Consider the following 13,382-nt stretch of genomic DNA (forward strand, 5'->3'; position numbering starts at 1 on the left):
AACCTTTGAATCACAGTAATGCACAACACTGGGTAACCTAACTTAACTATTCTCATCATTTATATATTTATTTATATATTATGTATGCAACAATGAACAATGCAATATATACACAAGTATTAGTATGAGCCTGAAGTTGTCTTATGTGTGCATAAGATAACTGGCATAAAGCACTAATATGAAATACAATTTCAAAGAAGCATAAATATATTTTAGAAAACGACTTACCAGAGTTGTAAAAATATAATGGTAATATTCTGTCATCATTCCCATTGCCAATGCCTGAAAAACAAGAAATAAAGTTGCTTTCACAAGGTACTCAGGTGATTTTTTTTCAACGTAAAGACTCTCAAAAAGTGCAAACAAGTTAGTGTAACTTAGACTGAATTCACATGCACAATTTTTTTTGTCTGACTAGAAAAAATATAATTTTTTTTTACATTGAAGTCTTTGGAATCATCCAGATAAAATGGATCTGATTTTTAACTAACTGAATTTTTTTCAAAAGGATGATAATTGGACATGTGAACACAGCCTTATATACATACTATATATATATATATATATATATATATATATGTACACTACTGTTCAAAAGTTTAGGGTCACTAAGAAATTTCCTTATTTTTGAAAGAAAAGCACAGTTTTTTCCAATGAAGCTAACATTAAATGATTCAGAAATACCATCTATACATTGTTAATGTGGTAAATGACTTTTCTAGCTGCAAATGTCTGGTTTGTAATGCAATATCTTCATAGGTGTATAGAGGCCCATTTCCAACAACTATCACTCTAGTGTTCTTATAGTAATTTGTGTTTGCTAACTGTGTTAGAAGGCTAATGGATGTTAGAATACTCTTGAAAACCCTTGTGCAAGTATGTTAGCACAGCTGAAAACAGTTTGGCTGATTAGAGAAGCTATATACCTGACCTTCCTTTGAGCTAGGTGAGAATCTGGAGCATTAAATTTGTTGGTTACATTAAACTCTCAAAATGGCCAGAAAAAAATAACTTTCATGTGAAACTCAACAGTCTATTCTTGTTCTTAGAAATGAAGGCTATTCCATGCGAGAAATTGCCAAGAAACTGAAGATTTCCTATAATGGTGTGTACTACTCCCTTCAGAGGAGAGCACAAACAGGCTCTAATCAGAGTAGAAAGAGAAATGGGAGGCCCCGCTGCACATCTGAGCAACAAGACAAGTACATTAGAGTCTGTAGTTTGAGAAATCAATGCCTCACAGATCCTCAACTGGCAGCTTCATTAAATAGTACACACAAAATGCCAGTGTCAACGTCTACAGTGAAGAGGCGACTCCGGGATACTGGCATTCAGGGCAGAGTGGCAAAGAAAAAGTCATATCTGAGACTGGCTAATAAAAAGAAAAGATTAATATGGGCAAAAAAACACAGACATTGGACACAGGAAGATTGGAAAAAAGAGTTACGGACAGACGAATCCAAGTTTGAGGTGTTTGGATCACACAGAAGAACATTTGTGAGATGCAGAACAACTAAAAAGATGCTGGAGGAGTGCCTGACGCTATCTGTCTAGCATGGTGGAGGTAATGTGATGGACTGGGGTTGCCTTGGTGCTGGTAAAGTGGGAGATTTGCACAAGGTAAAAGGGATTTTGAATAAGGAAAGCTATCACTTAGAGATGAGCGACTTTGCCTTTTTTCGGGTCGAGTCGGGTTTCACAAAACCCGACTTTCGCAAAAGTGGGGTCAAACGAAATCAGCCGATTGTTGTGAAAAGTCGAAGTCCGACTGAAACACGAAACCTAATGTAAGTCAATGGGGAAGAAAAGTTGTCAGTGAGTGGAGGACAGGAAACACACCCACAGTGCCCATTTTAATGCCAAAAACATCAATTCTTATTCCTTAAGCTTGTCAACCTTAATTTACTTTATAATAATAGTTAGGCATTGAAAACTGGGGGTTATTTGGCTAAAGTTGTGGGGGGGTAGTGCTGGCTCCAGATTTTCGTGGGCCCAGGGCCAAAGAGTGTCACTGGGCTCCTTTATCACATGACACAATTCTTGATCCTTTGATACGGCAGAGAAATAGCGGTACAGTACAATGAAAAATACTTCAATTCTTACATCACATGACTGATATCCATTTTAAATTCTCCAATAGCTCCAAAAACAGACAGTACATTCCTTCATACAGTATTATGGCCACCGCATAGTGCACCATACAGAGTAATGAGGCCCATATATTTCTCCATACAGAATCATTGGTCCCATATAATGTTCGATACAGTATATGATGAGCTCCACATAATGCTACAGTATATGTTGTTCACCATGGATGAAGCTCCAGTGTCTTATGGGCCCGAATAATGCTCCATATATAATGGGCCCCATTTCTAATGCTCCAGTGAATAATGGGCCCTGTAAATGCTGCTCCAGTGACTGATGTCCACCTTTGGAATGCTCCAGTGTATGGTGGGCCCCAGATATCATTCTCCGGAGTATCATGCTCCCAAAAAATTGCTCCCAACTAGAGTTGAGCGAAACGGGTCAAAAAATTTCAAAAGTCGCCGACTTTTGGCAAAGTCGGGTTTCATGAAACGAAACCCGACCCTAGGATGAGGTCGGCCACGAGGTCGGCGACTTACGGGCCAAAGTCGCGTTTCAAAAGTTTGTTTTGCGTTCTTTTTCAGCCAATCAGGATCCACGGACACTGTGGGCAACGTGATGACATAGGCAGGGGTCACCACCATCTTTCAGAAGGGCATGCAAGTGATTGGCTTGCTTTGGTGGGCGTCACAGGGGTTATAAGAGGGCGTGCACGCCGACCGCCGATCTTAGCATAGGGAGAGGTTGCTGCTGCTGATTCTGTAGGGAGAGCATTAGGCAGGGAAGAAGAAAAAAAAACTGCTTCTGCTGCTAGCGATTTTGCCTATACAACACACCAGTCACTGTGTGTGCAGTGCAAGGGGAGGCTATATTGTGGTGGATCAGCGGTGTTGGTTGTTAGGCTGCCTTCTAAGGCTTCCTGACAGCTGCATTGCTGTTTACCCACTGCTCTGCAAACTGCTTTTTTAAAAGCAATCACAATTTCTTTTTTTGTCCTGCTGAGGTACTGAGCGTGCATTTTTTCACACCATACAGCGGTGTACGCTCCTCACACAGTACCGTGTAACGGCTGTTATCACAGCCACAGTGAAGCTATCTGTGTGTCACTCTGTGAGAATAAGTCGAGGACATGTTCCGTTCTTACAGACCTGCACCTACTAGTTTTGTCTAGCTTTCAAACAGTTAAATATATTTGCTGTTTGATCACATTCAAAACTATAGAGAGACAGCGTGTGTCAGTCCGTATACTTAAAAAACACGGAGCTTGACAATTTTACGTACACCGGACAGCCGTGTACGTGCACGCTCCTCTCAGTACCGTGTAACGGCTGTTATCACGGCCACAGTGAAGCTATCTGTGTGTCACTGTGGAAGGATAAGTGGAGGACTTGTTCCGTTCTTACAGACCTACACTCTAGGGAGATTCCTATTCTGCCCAATTCTACATACACCTTGTAGTTTGTGATACACTAGCCAATTTCTGCCTGTGACATAGCGCTCTGATATTCAGTGGGCCTCACACAATCCAAAAGTGTCCAGTGTCCACTAGTGTGTGCAGAAATTCAAAATCTCCCTTATCCTGTAGTCGCTTTTTTCACACCTGTGCCATCGAGCCTGTGACATAGCGCTCTGATATTCAGTGGGCCTCACACAATCCAAAAGTGTCCAGTGTCCACTAGTGTGTGCAGAAATTCAAAATCTCTGTGATCCTGTAGTCACTTTTTTCACACCTGTGCCATCGAGCCTGTGACATAGCGCTGTGATATTCAGTGGGCCTCACACAATCCAAAAGTGTCCAGTGTCCACTAGTGTGTGCAGAAATTCAAAATCTCTGTGATCCTGTAGTCACTTTTTTCACACCTGTGCCATCGAGCCTGTGACATAGCGCTGTGATATTCAGTGGGCCTCACACAATCCATAAGTGTCCAGTGTCCACAAGTGTGTGCAGAAATTCAAAACCTCCCCTGTCCTATAGACACCTTGTACCTTGTTTTACATTACTATATAGTTTGTTGGATTTTGTCTACATTTCTACAAAAAATGAGGAAGGCTGGTGGAAGAGGCCGTGGAATTGGGCGGGGGTTGGCAGCTGGTAATGATGGTGTTGGTGGTGGATCTGATGGTAGTGGCAAGAGCAAAATAGGACCGAATGCAGGAGGTGTTGAGCCTGCGTCATCATCTGGCTCCATAAGGCTTCGAAGGCTTAGTTTTCTAGGAGTTGGCAAACCGCTTTTAAAGCCAGAGCATCAGGAAAAAGTTTTGTCTTACATTGCTGATTCAGCCTCCAGCTCTATCGCCTCCTCTTCTTCAGTTGTAAAAAGTAAAAGCACTGAGTCGTCATTGGAGGCTCATGTTCATGAACCACACCTTTCCTTGTGTCCTTCACCCCAACCAAGATTGAAGGATGATGCAGGCCATACTACTGATTACTCCATGGAGCTGTTTTCACATACCATGCCTGGATTATCAAGTGAAATGGTGAATTACCCAGGCCAAGATGAATCTGACATGGAGTGCACTGATGCACAGCCGCTGATAGATGATTCTGCTGGTACATTCACTCAGAGCACTACATTGTCCTCGCAGTGTACAGAGCCAGATTCTGACCCTGATGAGACTCAGGTGCCCCTTCCCGCACACTATACCACCATACACGGTGACACAGAGGAAGGTGCACATGACATTGAAGAGGAGGTGATGGATGACCCAGTTGTTGACCCAGATTGGCATCCATTGGGGGAAGAGGTTGCTGCTTCCAATAGCTCAGATGAGGAGCATCCACAGCAGACATCGACATCGCAACAGCTGTTATCTGGCAGGCCCGGAGCACTCCAAAGACAGGTTCCAAAAATCAAAAGAGTTGCTGGACAGCTTGTCCAGAGGGTCAAAAGATCACAGCGTGCTAGGCCGCAAAATGTCTGCCAAAGTAGGAAGAGTGCAGTGTGGCACTTTTTTGAACAAAATCCTCATGATCAGGCCAAGGTTATCTGTAAGAAGTGCGCAAAGACCTTTAGCCGAGGGAAAAATCTGAAAAATTTGAATACCAGTTGCATGCTTAGACATTTAACCACCATGCACTTGCAAGCGTGGACACAACACCAAACCTCAAGTGCCACATGTGCAACTGATCACAAAGAAGGTAGTCAGCAACGCTATATTGTTTCCCCCACTGTAAGCCCACCGGTTAACACAGCAGCAAATGTTGATGTGTCGTTGCAAGGCCACAGCAGTCAGGGAATCCCACTGTTATATCAACGAAATACTGAATCTAGGCCATCAGAAAGAACACCAACTCCATCACCATCATCAACCCTCTATCAGTCCGCCCTGTCCACCGCTACTTCCACCATATGCAGCTCTCAAGTCCAGCTCACCCTCCCAGACATTATGAGTAGGTCAAGAAAGTACTCAGTCTCTCATCCGCGTACACTGGGTTTGAACGCCCACATTGCCAAACTAATCTCGTTTGAGATGATGCCCTATCGGTTGGTGGAAAGCGCAGCTTTCCGCGAAATCATGGACTAAGCAGTACCACGCTATGACCTACCCAGTCGCCACTTCTTCTCTCGCAAAGCCATCCCAGCCCTCCACCATCATGTAAAAGACAGCATTGTCCATGCACTCAAGCAGTCAGTGAGCGGAAAGGTGCACCTCACAACTGATGCATGGTCCAGTCGGCATGGCCAGGGCCGTTACATGTCCATCACTGCGCACTGGGTTAATGTGGTGGATGCAGGGTCCACAGGGGACAGCGGTGGTGGGACAGTGCTGCCTAGCCCACGGTATAGGAAACAGTTGGCTGTAGGCGTTCGACCCTCCTCCTCCTCCTCCAGAAGCGAAAGGTGGTCCACAGAGCGCAGTCGTACGAGCACTCCATCTGCAGCTGCCACTGTTGCACACGAGGTGTCCCCCTATCGAGCAGCTAGTGGAAAGAGTCAGCAGGCTGTGTTGCAGATGATGTGTTTGGGCGACAGACACACCGCCGAGGTGCTGGCCGAGTACTTGAAGCGACAAACTGAGTCATGGCTGGGCAGTGTACATCTTGAGGCAGGCAAGGTAGTTAGTGATAACGGCCATAATTTTGTGGCAGCCATAGCCCTTTCAAAACTCAGCCACATACCTTGCTTGGCTCACACCTTGAACCTGGTGGTGCAGTGCTTCCTCAAAAATTATCCGGAGTTAACAGCCCTGCTCCAGAAGGTGTGAAGACTGTGCGCGCACATCCGCCGGTCGCCTGTACACTCCGTTCGTATGCAGAAGCTGCAGCGATTGCTCCACCTTCCCAACCACCGCCTCATTATCGACATTGCAACAAGGTGGAACTCCACCCTGCACATGGTGGAGCGGCTGTGCGAGTAGAGGCAGGCCATAATGCATTTGTGGGAGGATACACGGCCAGGCACTTTGAGAGCAGACATGGAGTTGACAGGTGTGCAGTGGTCGAAGCTGAAAGACCTCTGTAAAGTCCTTCAGTGTTTTGAGGAATGCACACGGCTGGTAAGCGCAGACGACGCCATCCTAAGCATGAGCATCCCACTTATGCGTCTGCTCATGCAAACTTTGACGCACCTTAAGGAGCAGGCGTCTGCAGCCAATGTTGATGAGGAGGAAGAGGAGGAGGGAATCCTTGATGACATTCAGCCATTGTCTGCTCAGGGACCTCTCCTGGACGAGGTGGAGGAAGAAGAGGAGGAGGATGATGATGGGGATGATTACTTAGGGGAGGAGGATGCATCTCGTGGGGCAAGTGAAAATGTTGGCGTGGCAAGGTCTGGTACAGGGTTTGTGCGTGACTGGAGGGATGTGGATTTGCCAGAAAGTGCTCCTCCAACCAGCACTCGCAGTGCATAATTGACACCGGGAACATTGGCCCATATGTCAGATTATGCCTTGCAGATCCTAAAAAGGGACCCCCGCATTGCCAAAATGATGAACGATGACGACTACTGGTTGGCCAGCATCCTGGATCCACGCTATAAAGGCAAATTATAAAACATCATGCCACAGGAGAACCTTGTCCTAATATTGGCTAATAAACAAGCAACTCTGGTAAATCGGTTGCTTGAGGCATTCCCAGCACACAGCAGCGGTGATAGTTCTCACACGAGCCGTACGGGCCGGGGGCAGCTTGGCAGAGGTGTTCATGGTGCACACAGTAGAAGTGGCGTTGGAGACAGGGGTTTCATGACAATGCTGTGGACTGATTTTTCAAGTACCGCTCACACAACTGGTAATACTGCATCGATGGAAAGTGACTGGAGACAGCAGTTGTCAACTATGGTTACAAACTACTTTTCCTCCCATATCGATGTTCTCCCAAACAGGTCATTCCCCTTTGAGTATTGGGCCGCTAAACTGGACACCAGGCCTGAATTGGCACAATATGCCTTACAGGAGCTCGCTTGCCCAGCTGCAAGTGTGCTATCGGAAAGAGTCTACAGTGCAGCTGGATCAATCCTGACAGAAAAAAGGACCCGTCTGTCAACCCAAAATGTGGATGATCTAACCTTCATTAAAATGAACCATGCATGGGTTTCCAAGGATTTTGTCCCACCTTCCCCTGATGACACATAGGGTGACAGAAAAATGGCTTGCTTTGGTCAACCTCTTCCTGGGACTTGACCTATTTCACCTTTTGCATCAGCTGAATGTCCAACATCAACATATGCCACTTTCTAAAACTCCCTAACTGTGCTGCCTCCCCCCCATGGCCGGGGTCACCACCTAGCGCACGACACCGTGCGAGTGCCGTTGCCCTGGACAGGTGGGTAGGCCGACTCTTGGGCGCGGGCACTGGCACAGGGTCCCTCATACTGCAATCAAGTGTCTCTGACGGTGGTGGTGCACACCCGCCGTCAGACACACCGCCGTACTATGAGGGGCCCAGTGCCAGTACCGACGCCCACGAGTGGGCCCCCCTTGCTTGGGCAGGGCCCCAGCATTTGCAATCTTTACCTCTCCCTGCTCCTCCGCTGTGTAGTCTGGGCCGTCAAATCCATACTGTGCCTGACACCGTCTGAGCCTGCCTCCTGATGTATAGACATATATTTTGAATGTGTACGCTATCCATACATGTTATCCGGGGATACGGTACCCTTTCTCACCTTTGTGCAATCACGTGCAATCCATACTGGGCCTAACACCGTCTGAGCCTGCCTCCTGATGTATAGACATATATTTTGAATGTGTACGCTATCCATACATGTTATCCGGGGATACGGTACCCTTTCTCACCTTTGTGCAATCATGTGCAATCCATACTGGGCCTAACACCGTCTGAGCCTGCCTCCTGATGTATAGACATATATTTTGAATGTGTACGCTATCCATACATGTTATCCGGGGATACGGTACCCTTTCTCACCTTTGTGCAATCACGTGTAATCCATACTGTGCGTGAGAACGGCTGGCGAGCTGTTAAGCAAGCTACAGCACCTGTGGTTTGCACATGTAAGTTTTTCATTTTTTCAGGAATGACGATTAGGCCTAATTCCGGAACTGCGGTTGACCTGCACTTACTGGGAAATCATCGTTCGCGGGTAATAATTGTAATCAGTGATCCCCATCACTAACGTTGTTCAGCGGGTTATCTGCACCTGTAAGCGACAAACGCTGGCCTTTTCAATGTAGCGCACATGCAGCCATGGACATGTAAGTGCATGACACACCAGTTATTGGCCAATCTCATGTGCCAGAGCCTCACGTGTCCCTCTAGTAAGCCGGACTCGGACCGCGGGGCATGACGGAGTCTCGTTCGTTAACGGAATTAAGCTTGCAATGTGTGCATCTTTTCTGTAGCTGGCATGGTTGAGGTTTCCCAGGTGGAGTCGAATTTAACCGTTGGTTCCACTCCTGGTGGTGCCCTTCTGGACATTCCTTTAAGGTTCAGCTTTGCAACCATACTGCCCATGTAAAACAAACACTTTGCCTTCATGAACGCTGTTTGGAGGGTCATGACTCGTGGGAATAACGCCGCCCAATCAGTTAACCTGCTAAAGAGATCCTTCGTTGCTCCCAAGCATGACATCACACTCCCTAGGAGGAAGGTAATGCCACTGTGGCGACCGTACTCCTGGGGGCGACACAAGTGCACTGATGCCCAGCCACTGCTCGATGAATCTGCTGGTACATTGACCCAGACCACTACATTCCCCTCGCACGCTACACGGCCTGAATCTGACCCTGATGAAACTTAGGTTACCCTTCCCATATACAGTTCCATCTTACAGGTGACAAAGAGGAAGCTGCAGATGAAAGTGCAGGTTCGGCCCACCCGCCATCAGACACACCACCGTACTATCAGGGGCCCTGTGCCAGTGCCATCGCCAACGAGTGGGCCCCCCCTGCTTGCACAGGATCACAGCACTTGCAAGGTTGAAATACTGTGCAGTGAGATGGAAGATGGGGACGACGAGGAGTCCTGACTAGTACAGGGATTCCCTAGCGAGGAGACTTATTTCATTGTTTTCAATGTTGGGACAGCAATTTTTGGGGAGCACTATACTCTGGAGAATGATAGATGGGGCCCACCATACACTGGAACATTCCAAAGGTGGACATCAGACACTGGAGCAGCATTTACAGGGCCCATTATACACTAGAGCATTAGAAATGGGGCCCATTATGTTTGGAGCATTATTTGGGCCCATAAGACAGTGGAGCTTCATCCATGGGGACCAACATGTACTGTAGCATTATGTGGAGCTCATCATATACTGTTTCAAACATTATATGGGACCAATGATGGAGAAATAGATGGGCCTCGCCATGAGATGTAAAAAGTGAAGTATTTTTCATTGTACTATACCGCTATTTCTCTGCCGTATCGGAGCATCATGAGTTGTGGTATGTGTTAAAGGGGCGCTCTTTCGCCCAGGGCACATGAAAACCTGGAGCCAGCCCTACCCCCCCACAACTTTAGCCAAATAACCCCCATTTTTCAGTGCGTAACTTGTATTATGAAGTTAATTAAGGTTGACAAGCTTAAGTAAGAAGAATTGATGCTTTTGGCATTCAAATGGGCACTGTAGGTGTGTTTCCTGTCCTCCTCTCACTGCCGACTTTTATTCCCCATTGACTTACATTGGGTTTCGTGTTTCGGGACGACCCCGACTTTTCCCTATAATCGGCCGATCTTGCTCGACCCGACTTTTGGAAAAGTCGGGTTTCACGAAACGAAACTCGACCCTAAAAATCCAAAAGTCGCTCAACTCTACTCCCAACCTTTAAAACAATTAAATAAGTCTCCTCGCTAAGGAATCCTTGTACGCTGGACTCCTCATCGTCCCCATCTTCCATCTCTCTGCACTTGGACTGTTTAGGCAGAGGGCGTACAGACGTGATGTCATCGCGCTCTTTGACCAGAATGTCACTGTCAGGAAAGGTGTTTGGTTTCTGAGGGCAGTTTGGTTGCAAAGCTGAATCTTAAAGGAATGTCCAGAAGGGCACCACCGGGAGTGGAGCCTGTGGCTTAATTGGAGTCAACACGGGCAACCTCAACCATGCCATCCACAAAAAAGCTGCACAGATGGCAAGCTTAATTCTGTTAATGAACGAGACTCAGGCATGCCCCCGCGGTCCGCGTCCAGCTTACTAGAGGGACACGCGAGGTTCTGGCACACAAGATCGGCCAATAACAGGTCTGTCATGCCCTTACATGTCTGGGGCTGCACGCGTGCTACAATGAAAGGACCAGCGTGTATTACAGGTGCGGAAACACGCTGAACCCTGTTAGTGATGGGGATCTGGGATTACAATTCATCCCCATGAACAAGCATTTCCCAGTAAGTGCAGGTCAACCATAATTCTGGAATTAAGCCTAAACGGCATTCCAGAAAGAATGTGAAAAAATTAAGTGTCCAAACCACAGGTGCTGTAGCTTGCTTAACAGCTGGGCTCCTCTGCTGAGTAGAACACAGTTCTTATATAAACAGGCGGCATAGCTTGGTTCACGGGTGGCCAACACTGCTGAGTAGCATACACAGTTACTAGGCCCAAAATATTAAGTGGTGTAAATGCAGTCAAAAACTGGTTCTTTCATAAACAGGCGGCATAGCTCGGTTCACGGGTGGGCTCCTCTTCTGAGTAGCAGACACAGTTACTAGGCCCAAAAGGATTTTCAGGACAACATGCAGTAAAAAATTATTAGAAACACACATGGTGTAGCTCCTTCACAGGTGTACTACACTGCTGGCTACCAGACACCGCTACTATGCCATGAAACTGTCTATTATCATTGAAAACCATTATTAATGTGAAAAAAAGATACGCTTTTGTTTAACGAAACGATCTCGAACGGAAAATTGAACAGCCGAATTTTAATCAAAGTGCTGTAGTTCGACGAACGGATCTAACACCGCCCATAACAGCTAGAATTTGAACTTGGCCAACAGTTCCACTCAAACACCACTCATCTGTAATCAGGAGGCAGACTCAGACGGTCTCAGGCACAGTATGGATTCGACAAGATTGCAGAAAGTTGAGAAAGGGTACAGTATCACTGGATAACAAGTATATATAGCATAGTTTAAACATTTAAAATCTCCGTGTTTATTTCCGGAGTCCAACAAAGACACTCCCAGCCTCAGTATGGATTAGAAAACAAAAAAGTAAAAAAGTAGAAAAAAGGAAATGTTTTGAAGCGTACACCAGTATACACTGCTGGGGTATTTTTAAATCTTCAAATATATTTCCGTCTCAGTAAGACAGTCCAGACTCTCCGCAAGAGGAAACAAGATGGATAAAAGTACAGACATAAAGTCGAGTGATTGCAGAAATTTAGGAATTACAAATCACGGGAAAAACTCCCGGGAGAATTCTCAGAGGCAAAGTTGACCCTCAATTACTTTGTGTGTGGAGAGAGTGAAAACAGTTCTTTTTGAAGAAAGGGTTGCTGTATCGCAGTACCGTTGATCCAATCACCGTTACTCATCTCCATCAAATTTTGATCACAGGGAGAGATGTAGACATGGTCCTCACTGCCTATCATGATCTGTCAGGTAACTTTGGAGTGCAAAAGACAGAAGCCACAGGTTGTAGGTGATTCTATTGGACTGGCATGAGAGGGCACATTTAAAAATGTGGGCAGGAATGTCACACGTCTATGAGTAGGAAAACTGTGAAAGCTGATGATAAACCACCACTGCATCTCATTGTGAGTCGACATCCATAAGAAATGGAAGCCATTGATCATCTGAAGCTAGAGCCCAGCCAGCAGGACATGGCATAGCTACGTCTTAACCATCATCTATCAGTTCACCAAATTTGTAGTGGCAGTCCCAGGGAAGGATTTGACAGCCCAGACTACACAGCGGAGGAGCAGGGAGAGGTAAATATTGCAAATGCTGGGGCCCTGCCCAAGCAAGGGGGGCCCACTCATGGGCGTCGGTACTGGCACTGGGCCCCTCATAGTACGGCGGTGTGTCAGATGGCAGGTGTCCACCCCCACCGTCAGAGACACTTGATTGCACTATGAGGGACCCTGTGCCAGTGGTGGCACCCAGGAGTCGGCACACCCACCTGTCCAGGGCAATGGCACTCACACGGTTGCGTGCGCTAGGTGGTGACCCCGGCCATGGGGGGAGGCAGCCCAGTTAGGGAGGTTTAAAAAATGGCATATGTTGATTTTGGTCATTCAGCAGCTGCAAATGGAGGAATAGGAGAAGTCCGAGGAAGAGGAGGACAAAAGCGAGCCATTTTTCTGGCAATCTATGTGTCATCAGGGGAAGGTGGGACAAAATCCTTTGAAACCCATGCATGGTTCATTTTAATGAAGTTAAGATCATCAACATTTTGGGTCGACACAACGGGTCCTTTTTTCTGTCAGGATTGAGCCAGCAGCACTGAAGACTCTTTCCGATAGCACACTAGCATCAGGGCAAGCAAGCTCCTGTAAGGCATATTGTGCCAATTCAGGCCAGGCGTCCAGTTTAGAGGCTCAATAGTCAAAGGGGAATGACCTGTGAGGGAGAACATCGATATGGGACGAGAAGTAGTTTGTAACCATAGTTGACAACTGCTGTCTCCTGTCACTTTCAATCGATGGCAGTATTACCAGTTGTGTGAGCGGGACTTGAAAAATCAGTCCACAACATGGTCATGAAACCCCTGTCTCCAACGCCACTTCTGATGTGTGCACCATGAACACCTCTTCCATGTTGCCCCCTACGGCTCGTTGGAGAACCATCACCGCTGCTGTGTGCTGGGAATGCCTCAAACAAACGGTATACCAGAGTTGCTTGTTTGTTTGCCAATATTAGGTCAAGGTTCTCCTGTGGCATGATGTTTTGGAATTTGCC

At 46.7% G+C, this 13,382-nt stretch overlaps 1 protein-coding gene across 1 annotated transcript in view; it reads right to left on the reverse strand.

The window, feature by feature from the left end:
* GRIK2 (glutamate ionotropic receptor kainate type subunit 2) overlaps positions 1-13,382 on the reverse strand; it is a 1,148,051-nt gene that overhangs the window by 566,067 nt on the left and 568,602 nt on the right. Inside the window, exon 5 of the mRNA XM_073589495.1 lies at positions 229-282. Within this exon, the coding sequence (XP_073445596.1) occupies positions 229-282 (54 nt within the window). The remainder of the gene's footprint in view (positions 1-228; positions 283-13,382) is intronic.

The sequence above is a fragment of the Dendrobates tinctorius genome, unplaced genomic scaffold, assembly GCF_039654945.1.
Source record: "Dendrobates tinctorius isolate UK_male_01 unplaced genomic scaffold, ASM3965494v1 ptg000111l, whole genome shotgun sequence".
Taxonomy (NCBI): domain Eukaryota; kingdom Metazoa; phylum Chordata; class Amphibia; order Anura; family Dendrobatidae; genus Dendrobates; species Dendrobates tinctorius.